Source organism: Folsomia candida, unplaced genomic scaffold, assembly GCF_002217175.1.
Source record: "Folsomia candida strain VU population unplaced genomic scaffold, ASM221717v1 Fcan01_Sc005, whole genome shotgun sequence".
NCBI lineage: Eukaryota > Metazoa > Arthropoda > Collembola > Entomobryomorpha > Isotomidae > Folsomia > Folsomia candida.
The window spans coordinates 9,162,621-9,174,276 of NW_019091197.1; the positions used below are offsets into that span (position 1 = coordinate 9,162,621).

The window sequence follows — 11,656 nt, forward strand, 5'->3', positions numbered from 1 at the left end:
TTTTCTCATTCTCATATCTTTTAAGTTAAATGAATAGCCATAACTAAAAATAAATGCATTAATCAAATAGCTGTCTTAAATTATATGATTGTATTTATAGAGTTTATTTTAGTAATAATTTCTGTCAGAAATAGTTCATCAAGTTTTTCCATATTTTGGACGCGAATTTTTGCAACAAAGTAAGATCGATGGTGGTGGTGGTGAGACGAAGTGCGGGAGAAAGTAGCAGAAGTTGATGGTGAATCTTTTTGCAAGAAAAAACAGGCAAATTTAATTTAATTATTACTTTGCCACATAAAAAATTTCATTAATTAAATAGCACTCAAATATGGATCACCTTCTCCAGCGAGTTACCCAATTGGAGAAAATGGTGTCAGAATTGGTTAACTGGACTAACTACACGACAAGTAAGAAATTATTTAAAAATATAAGTATAAAAATTAAAGAACGGCCATCAATTAATAATAGTTAATTAGTAATTCATCATTAACTACTTAAATATATTCAATACAATTCATAAATAAATGTATCCATTTACAGCGAGTGTCCCCACCGGAAATGAGTTGGACGGAACCATTTCTCTTTCTCACACAAGTGTTGACAGTCGCCAACTTATCAACGATCAATTCGACATTGAAGAAGGCGTAAAAATTGAAGCGATTGAAGTAGCGTCCGACGAAGAAGAAATGATACCTCTCGATCTACTTTCACACGACCCATCGGATAATAATCCTGCCAATCCTGGAGAAAGTGGAAGCAACACCTTTCACTTCATCGACCATGGCGATCCTCTCGCCGACCTTAATCACTCTACATCATCAGAAGTTTCAAATTCCGCCTCCTCCACGCAGGTAGGCACTTAACAACTTCATTTTAGCAATTACAATTATTTATTAATTAAAATAACTCGTCGTCAGTGACGTCAGTAAGGTACTGATGGAGATGAACTAAATTCATTAATTGTATTAATTTTCTAGGCCAAATCCTCCATACGGAAACGTCCTTCCCAGAAAAACCACACCCTCGGACTTATCATTAAGCCACCTCCACCCCTCAGCGATAACTCCACCAAGTCTTTCACTTGCTCCACCTGCAGAAGCATTTTCCCACGAAAGTACAATCTTATCCGTCACGTAAACACGGCACACAAGAAGGGTCACAAAGCGCAACTGTGCTCGATGCAAAATCACCATTCAAACCCAACAAAATTTAAAATTCCACCTGAACCGACACGAGCGGGATGAGGAAGAAAAAAATGTGCAAAACTTATTCTCCTGCAAAGTCTGTGACAAGCAGTTTGCACAAAGGCAGAGTTTGCAAGTCCACCAGGAATTCCATAAAAATGCAAATGCAAAAAAGTTTGCGTGTGACCTTTGCGAGCTACGATTTAAAAGTGAGGCGAGATTCGTAAATCATTTTCAATCTCATGGAATTCATAATCAGAAAGTGTACGCGTGCGAGCAAACTTTCTCCAGGTATGGAATTTCAATCATTAATTACATCATTAACATTCAAAATAATTTGAAAAAGTTAAATTTATCCTTTATTTCAATTTCAGAACCTACAATCTCGTCCGACACGAAAGGACACACACTCAGGGGAGTCGAAAACCTAAATTTGGACCACCCATCCCACTCCCACGCGTTGTGGAGGAACGGAAAAAATTGAAACGTCCATGGCTTAAATGCATCAATTTTAGTAATTCAGCACAAACACCGGAAATTGGGACGGAGGGCGACGAAATTGTTGAAGGTGAGGACGGCTGGGATCCACAAGATGGTCAGAGCGACACGGATTTGTAAAATTTATTCTGTCAATTACGCCTCTATTTTTATTACGAGTAATAAAGTGCTCAAAGTTTTTGCAAGATTTGTTTATGAATAATTTACTAGAATTTGCAAGCATTACGTCATGTTTGGAGACGTGCAAAAAAATATTGTCAAAATGACAATATTCCGACAGTGTCCATTTTTCCTGAGAAATGAGACTTACTACATGAAAAGCACCGAGCTACTCACATATAACTCTAGTCTGTCCGATTTGGGCAAATCTTGCAGTGTGGATAGGTATCCTGCGCGATTTGCCCAAGTTTTTTATTGGTCCCAAAATCTTTACGGACCGCCCAATGAAATGAAATTTCAAAATTGTCCAAATTTCATAATTTTTGGTTCTATCATGTAGGTCTTGTCCTCGTGCATCTAAATATATATACGGTTCCGGTTTGAATCACGCAAAATTTTGCATAAAAAACAAAAACCGGTTTTCTTTAACGTGACACAGGATACGTCAACTACCTGATTTCAAAAAAATATTTCTCCACTATCAATTGGAATATGGATTCCAACTAAATTTAATTTGAAAGAGCAAGCTTGATAACAGTTTTTGAGAATTAATTCGAAATCTCAAATTTAAATTTTTTGAAAACTCTATATAATGTGAATCTCAAATTTTTAAAAAACATAAAAATCGTTCAGTTTTTATTTTTTTCTGCAAAATTTTCAGTGGTTCAAACGGGAACCAAGCATATGGTTAGACGCACAATTACATGGGCTACACGATAGAAATTTTTTTTAAAATTTGGACACTTTTAAAATTTCATTTTTTGCCCTAACCCGGGTAGAGGAGGAGCTATGAGCCAGCGCCACCACCGCACCAACTCTGCGGATCAACTCAATCCAGGATTGAGTTGATCTTGATGAACTAATATAACTCCTCTTAATTAAATAATATAACTTAACTTTTGATAAATTAATTCGTGATGAACGATCATTATAATTAAGTTAATGCAAATGACAGCGGCAGTAGGATACTGTTTATTTAAAATCAATTATTTTTCATACTGCCAAATTTTCTTGCAATGTTACAAATTCTAAGTATATTGAACAATACATGTATTGGCATTACAAATAATGTATTTGCCAAAAAATCTGATAATTAGTTTGTAAATCGGCTAAACTACAATACCTTCATAAAAATCAATAAATTTGAAATTTATGATATGACATCGTCGATATGCATTGTCTCTAATTTAACGACTTGTCATTTCCTGGCATTTCTAAATTAATGTATGTAAATAATATTTACACAGTATGAATTACACTGTAACTCAACCCGGGTGGATTACAAGTAGCCATGGAAACCATTCCAAAATTCTTATTCAAGTTTATTTTATTCTACTGTATACTTTCTGGTAAAACTATTTTCTTTAACTGGTCTTCTCAACAGAAATTCTGATAAATATTAATTTAAAAAACTTTTACGACAGGAGCCATTGCAAAAAAACCGGCAGCCGGTAAAGTATATTGTGAATCCAAATTCACCGGATGTTTAGGTAACATTCATTAATAAACCAGGGGCACAGTAACCTTAAGTCAGCCATTATATTCCTGTCCCTTCAGAGTTAACCAGCCCTGATGCCCTATAATAGTATTGACCCTACAGATTCATATGATTGACATAAATATTGATTTACATAAATTACCTCGCACAATAATGCAATACAATTTTTACACATGATATGAACATAAACGATTCTACATCCATTTCTCGAATTAATTACGCCAAGTAATTACATATGTACATCCACATGACAAATATTTGACTAACAATAAATTCTCTATTTTATTTCCACAGTGAAGCAAAACACTCTGCAACAATAAAATTTTGAGATCTTACTACTGCAAACCTATTTCTTCTTCCCGATACGAAAGGAAGAACGGCTACTACAGACTGATTAATCAAGATCGGAGCCTTCCAACGGGGGATGTGTCCATTGAAGACAAGACTCTTAAAGATCCACAAATTGATGCTGATTAAATTTATAATTTTCCTAGTACAATATATTTTGAGTTATCCCATAAAACAATTGAAATGTTTACAAAAATTATTACAAAACATCAATTTTATTTTATTTTAAAAAAAATTATTAGCGAATGAAAATTTCCAATGGAACGAATACAGATAATTATTGAATACACATTATCTCGTTTTCGCAAAAATGTCACAGCAAATTATTTCATGAATCATTATAATACGAGTGTTATAAAAACTTATACAATAATTTTACCAGAAATCTTGCTGCAGGATGTTACATGTACTTAAATTCGACTACATTACCAGTCCAAATGTCAAATTTCATTGCTATTTACTTTTTTAAATATTGAAATCAATTAAATCCATAATTTCCACAATACTGTAGTCTCTACCCATTATGCTGCATACAAATATCCACACGAGCAAGCCCTACTTACATTTGTTAATTTTTTACAAATTCATCACAAACATCATCAGCTCTATCTTTGACCTTGTAAAGTCAAAGTATTGACGATTATGTAGAAATATAGAATTGCAACTATTTACACTTTCCAAAACAATAGACTCATTCTATTTACTTTCGGAATTCAATTTAAATAACTTTGACAAAATTTCACTCCAACCTGACGCATTTACTGTCAATGTACCACTCCAACGACTTAATGAAAATGAGCCTTTCATCCATTTTAACCGTGACGCGGAAACAATTAAAAATAATCTCATTTTTCATCTATTCTCCCCTCTCCCTCAGTCCAGGTCCGACGCCAACATTTTCACCATCCCAGCCACAAAGTCGCCGGGGTCGCGGAATTTTAAAATTCAAACTTATCACTCTTAAAATCTATGCTGCATTCCTCCTCTTCAATGGAGTATGGAATTTCCGGCTGTCAACCGTAAGTAGGGGCGACAAAGCGTTAGTGCTAATGTTTTCGCCGTGCATTCCGGTCCTCGTATTAACCGTGGTATCTTCATTGTACGAAAATCCTGCGAATTTTGCAACTTTGCTAAATATGATGTTAGCATATGAGCGACAAATTCTGGTAAGAAAGTGGAAGAAAATTCAGGTCTGCGAGAAATTCTTGAAGGTTGCAGTCTGCCTGTTGGGGTTTTGTGGGACAGCGCTTGTCCCAACTTTTGTGATGCTACTCATCCTCGCCAGAATGGACAGGATTCCCTTCTTGGGATCGATAATTCCAGGGATTGTGGGTAATTATTAAGAGCAAAGTTATTGTTCCGACATTTTAATTGTAGGATACGTCTATTTATCGATTTTTGTTGCATGGATCATTCAATAACCAAACTGTACCGCCATATCTCCGAGATGAAGTAAATATTTTCATATTTTTAATAAAATCAGGTTCGTACAGAGGCAACTACTCGGATGGACTAAGAACCGCAGGACATGGTTTAGCTCTTCTAATAGAATTTTGGCAATACTACACAATTGGAGCGTTAACACTTATGGCGACTGCAAACATTTTTGTGACGTCGATCTTCTGCTTATTCATCTCCCTCGGGCAGATAATCAGATTAATACAAAATTAATTGAACGGTATACATTTCTAAGGAAGAACATTAAAAAAACTGCGTGATCGCGGTTACGATGTTTACCACAATTTGACTCAACCGCCTGTGGTGATGGACATTGTCATCTTTTTTATGACTGAGTTCTGTACCACCCCCGGGTGGTGGATTCCTACACAATTGGTGACGATTTATTACCATATGGTGACATGTCATCACCGCCCAGTGATGACCTGCCACCACACGGTGAAAAATATCACCACAGCGGTTAAGTCCTACATGCATATATATAGAGTAACCGCCCGTTGGTAATATTTCTTACAGTGTATACACGCAGTAAGAATAGCTGTCATTAACTATATGATAAAATTTCCCCACTATGCTCTGTGTAAAATGACTGTGATTAATTCTTAGAAACAACGAAGCTAAACGAAGCGCTGCAGAAACGTATATGGATCAACTAGAGGGGTTCTTACAACTTAAAATCCTTGAATCTCAAGTTAATGTCGCCTTCAGAGAGAAACTTCTACCGGGAATTTTCTTTATTTTCGGAATATGCAATGTCACCTGCAGTTTTTTCTGTGTGTCGAACGCATCTGATTTATTCAAGAACGTGGACAATTTCATTTTCATATCTGTCCTGCTGGAAGCCGTGTTTGCAACCCTGTTTGCTGGGGGATTGTGCGGTTTGCTGAATAAAAGGTCAAAAATATTCTTAGGCCGGTTAAACTATAGCAGTCTGGATGGTGTTGCCGACCGAAAGCTGTTTTGCAAACGGGTTCGTGCCTGTTCTCCGATTAAGATAAGGTTCGGGAGTAATTTTGTTGATGTGTTGACCCCACTGGGGATGTTGGGGTGGTGTATTAAGGGCATGGTGACTGTTATTGTTGCAGTAAGGTATGAATTACTGATAATTAAGGAGTTTTAAGATTCAACTGTTGGTATTTGCATAAATATAGACATACTTACCACTTCATGAAGGAAATAAGTATGTAATTAAATTTATGTATGTACGAATTTCGTAGTTATGCTAGAATGTACTAATTTCAAGTTATAAAGAATTTATAATATTTATAATATGTCTTGTGGTCAGAATAAAATTATGGTTTTGAAGGAATAATAAATAGCCTCAACCTGAAGTAAATGTACATATGTATACACTTAAATGATTACATATAACATATAACCATGGCGAAATAACAGAAGGAAATTATTAATTATAATTTGGGTCATTATTATTTACAATTTCTTAGCTTTTCTAACACCTTAAGTTGTTTTTTCCTTAATCAACTTCCCACTTAAAGTGTCTAAGATTGGCTTATTTTTCCGTAATTGGAGACTTATTAGTAGTTGGCCCGGTGAAATTGAATACTACAAAGTTTTTTGAAGAAATTGCGCAGTAATTGTGAGCACCATTATGAAACTACATATTCAAATTACCTTGTTAAAATGCTGCAGGAAACTCAACATGTGTATGCAATAATCGCTTGGGCAGAATTTTTGATAATGGGAACCAATAATAAATTCCTACCATTTATTTAGTAAAGCATATACAAATTATTCTCGTCCAGTATGTATGCAAACTCGAACACGCTTTCACATGATGCAAGATTAGGTTATGTGTAAAACAGAAAATTGCTTCGAAGTCTCCTTTCTGAAAAGTACTAAACTAAAAATTAAACTTAACGCACGTTGACACAGAAAATACAAAAAATAACGAATTTTTTAGAAACAGTTTTTCCAGGTATTTCAAACTAGATCTAGATTATTGATCTTCTAGGTATCCCACAGAAACCTCTAACTATTTCAACAGGTTGCTTAATCCTTGATCGGCAATTAGTTTTCGAAGTGTAACTTATACTAATTTAATCAGTAATTTAATTAACTCTCTTGAACTGTACAAAAATATCATGACATGTAATTGAACACCTTGATAAACTACGTCATGAAAATGTCACCAACTAAATTCAGTCCTTTCCTTGTACCACTTCTCCTCCTGCAAGTTGTTCCGTTTGTTCTGAGTTATGGTAAAACTGGCCAAAATGACAAAGCTACCATTCGATATTCCGACTATCTCCAACCATTTAAAGATTGTTCAACGATTGTCTACTCCTGGGGAACAGTCACCATCCAGCCTACAACAGGGCCAGTGGTCTTACTTTTATACAACGCTACTTCCGAAATAGGAAGCTTGATTCATGACAAGATTGCAGGTCATTGGCGTAAAAATGTGTCGCCACATTGTTGGGCAACGGTTACCATCCTTCCCGAAACAAGGGGGTTTTTTAACAAACGATATTCAACCTTTATACGAAGACCTTGCTTTATAGATGCTTACTGGAGGCGACAATACTTCATTTTCATTACTGCTATTCCTACCGAGATTAAGAAGTTTCTCAATTATGAATTCGTTAACGGTCATCTCGCCTTAAGGCAAGTTATACTAGTGGATGTCAACCATTTCGTTGTAGAAGATCGCCTACTAGAATTGGAATACCATAACGTATACCACATAGCTCGACCCAATGCTGGCATAGAGCAATCAAACGAATGGTATAAGATCAGCTGTTTCCCATCAGATTGTTTCAATCAGCTGGTCATTCTTGGTAACATCGTGTCGCAGCGGAACAAGTACTTTTGGACCAGGGAGGGTTTGATGGGGCAGAGGGTGCATGATCCTAACGACCTATTGAAGCAAATTAATATCCGAAATCTCCACAACGACCGCCATGAATATCGACGGGTAGCCGAGTTAACCTCATTCCATGGTTTCCTTACATTCCTAACGTTGCAAGACGTATTGGTATATGATTTGCCTCAACAACGACCGGCATACGAGAGCACGGACGCAGACATGAACTCTGACGCAGACGCTGACGCTGACACAGACGCAGACACAGACGCTGACGCTGACACAGACGCAGACACAGACGAAGAAGCTGACACAGACGCAGACGCTGATCCTGACACAGACGCAGACGGTGACGCTGACGCTGACCATGGTGATCCGCCTCTACAGGGCTGCTTCCATTTATCGGGACAGTGTTTTTGGAACAACGACCAGTGGCCGCGAGCATGGACGCGGACACCAAAGCTGTCGCTGACGCTGACCCAGACGCAGACGCTGACGCTGACCCAGACGCTGACCCAGACGCTGACCCAGACGCTGACCCAGGCGCAGACGCTAACGCAGACGCTGACGCTGACCCAGAGACTGACGCAGACCCTGACGCTGACGCTGACGCAGACCCTGACGCAGACCCTGACGCTGACGCTGACCCAGAGACTGACGCAGACCCTGACGCTGACGCTGACGCAGACCCTGACGCTGACGCTGACGCAGACCCTGACGCTGACGCTGACGCTGACGCTGACGCTGACCCTGACGCTGACGCTGACGCTGACGCTGACGCAGACGCTGACGCTGACGCTGACGCAGACGCTGACGCTGACGCTGACGCTGACGCAGACGCTGACGCTGACGCTGACGCTGACGCTGACGCTGACGCTGACGCTGTCAGCGTCAGCGTCGATTTCGATTTCGAATTTCGATTTTTTTCGAACAAAGGTATGGCTCGGAAATTTTGAAAATTTCAAAAAAGTTGAGATAGCTTTTGGATATGATGGACCAACTATCTGGGATCACAAAAATGCCTTACTTATGAAAATCCGATAAAAATTGGATTTTTGGCGAAGGTTTTAGTGTGCCAAATTTAGCATTGGGCGCACCTTCAAAGGGGTGTGGCGGGCGCAATAGGGCCCATGGAGTGAAATCCCCCCACACTTTTTCTTCTCTTATAGTGACCTTCAACATACCTGAAGGGCATCGCAATCCCCCACTGAGAGGTAGACGACTTCTCCTCCTGAGTATTGTGTGTAATAACCGCCTGGTAACAACTTGCAACTGGAATACTAGAAGCTAAATAACCTTCATTATTTACCTGCTTTCTAAATTTATATTTTCCTAAACATTAGGTATCTCTCCTGACAAATATTCTTCCTCATTTTGTATCATTGCCCATCTTGGCGCCATTCTAGTAGAAGCTTGGCAATACTACACCTGTGGCTCCTTAGGTCTAACAGCGGCTGCAAACATACTTATGACTTCAATCTTCTCTTTGTTCACTTATCTCGGGCAGATAATCAGGTATGTAATTCAATTCTAATATAGACGTAAGGACATGTTTTCTCGAATAGCCTTAGAAGAATCGTACAAAAATCAACTTCAGTGCTTCATACACCTAAAAATCTTGGAGGCTCAAATCAACCTTTCCTTCCGGAAGAGACTTTTGCCAGGAATTTTCTACATTTTTGGCGTATGCAACATCACCAGCAGTTTCTTCTGCGTGTCGTATTCGTCAACACTGTTTAAAAATGTGGAGAACCTCTTCTTCTTCTCGACTTTTGTGGAGAGTGTGTTTGTAATCCTGTTTAGCGGTGGGTTGTGTGGATTATTGAATAAAAAGTCGCAGGACTTCTTAAATCGGTTAAATTGTGGCAGTCTGGACATTCTGGCTGATCGAAAGTTGTTTTGCAAACGGGTGCGTGCCTGTTCTCCGATTAAGATAAGGTTCGGGAGTAATTTCTTCGATGTGTTGACTCCACTAGGAATGATGGGATGGTGCATTAGGGGAACGGTGAGATTGTTATTGTTGCGGTAATGTAAAAGTTTTTCAATAAAACCAATTTGTCGAGAATTTATAAATATCGATGATCTAATTATTCCGAACTAAATTAATAAAACAACATTTATAAATTGTTTAATAAAAAGTTTATTGGCAAATAATTACATGATAAATCAATAAAGTTAACTGAATGTATCTGTTCATCCACTTTGGCCAATACGTAAGCTATGCGATTTTATCAAGAAATTTTAATTTTCAGGCATAACTTTTAAATCATGCCGTTAAATTCTGTTCAAACTCGTAGCAATAATTTATTTATTATTTTAATTTAATTAATTAAAATTTATCAAGCATATATAAATTGATTAAACTGTCTATTAAAGTCTGTATTGTATATATAACTTATTTTTCCATAAGTTTATTTTCATATAAAACTGGGTCGCATTTTAATATACACGACATATGTATGTATGAACCCTATAATTTTATGCAATGATCGGGTTGCCATACGTCTACCTGAACATAGACCTCACCTCACCATCTATACTAAATATTATTAAAATTTCATAATGAAAGTGTTAAACACTCTCTTCCTCCCAGCTTCAAGACCAAAGAACCCCATCGACCCAACAAGCAAACCGCCACACAAGATACACAGCGGCACCAAATTCCACAAAGTTATATGAATCGTGACATTTTCCTTACGCTGCTTAAACTCATCACGAAACCACTTAACCTTAAAGTTCTCTCTGAAAATGGCCATCCTCTCCCAAAATAAGGTCATCCCATTCTCCCGAAACACATCGTACATTCTGATCATATCTTTTTGAATGTGAAACAAAAAAATGTCATAGTGCGGAAAAAGGTTTAGTGTTTCTCTAATCTTGTGACATTTGTTCCACCGAGGTGTTATCGCTCTGAGAATTCTTAACCGAAATGGTGCATCTGTCCCAGAATCGGCAAGAACGTCCAACACAGCCAGCGAAGAATCGTTCGCCGCGAGATACAAAACTTCAACGAACAACTTGTCGACTTTTTTGAAAATCGTGTCGACTCGATCCACCAAGTCATACTTTGCTAAATCGAATTTATATCTTTTCTCCATATTTGCATGATGCATCGATTCGTCTACTTGAATTACATATCCGGCGTTTACCAATTGCCGAATATTCCCATATGACTCAGGCTCTTCCGGAATAACCAATTTTGCCGTTAACAAATTTTCGTACAAGGTCGAAATTAGTAGCACGGCGATCGATAAGATGCACAAAACTAAACTTTTCCCGCCATCCCCTTCCTGCCGCAGTAAGACGCGACCCACATTAAATACGACACAAGATACCGTTGTTCTGTTTGAATTTGTCCGCCAGGTGGGGCATAGTGTGACACACTGTTCCGCCATAACGGACAACATCGTCAAAAATATAGTCGCCCATAGCATCGATGTAAACGGTGTTATCCAAGGTTTCGGCGAAATCGACTTCATCACGTTATTCTTCTCACAGTACAACACGCCATCGCTGGACATCTGCTGAAACCTGAGCCCGTTTAACATCTCAGCGTTCGACACGCTGGAAAACGGATTACCCAAAATTTGTCGCGAACTGCTCATCGGCATCGCCAATCCGTGGAAGAGGAACGGTTTGTCGTAAAAGTATTGGTGGTGGACATATCTACCCGTGAAATTCAAAAGA

The 11,656-nt window shown here is 38.2% G+C and overlaps 1 protein-coding gene across 1 annotated transcript; it reads left to right on the forward strand.

The window, feature by feature from the left end:
- Positions 1–97: 97 nt before the first annotated feature.
- LOC118435923 lies at positions 98–863 on the forward strand. The gene is made up of 2 exons (XM_035852453.1): positions 98–407; positions 541–863. The coding sequence occupies exons 1-2, from the start codon at positions 329–331 to the stop codon at positions 861–863; spliced, it is 402 nt and encodes a 133-aa protein (XP_035708346.1). The 5' UTR covers positions 98–328.
- Positions 864–11,656: the final 10,793 nt, after the last annotated feature.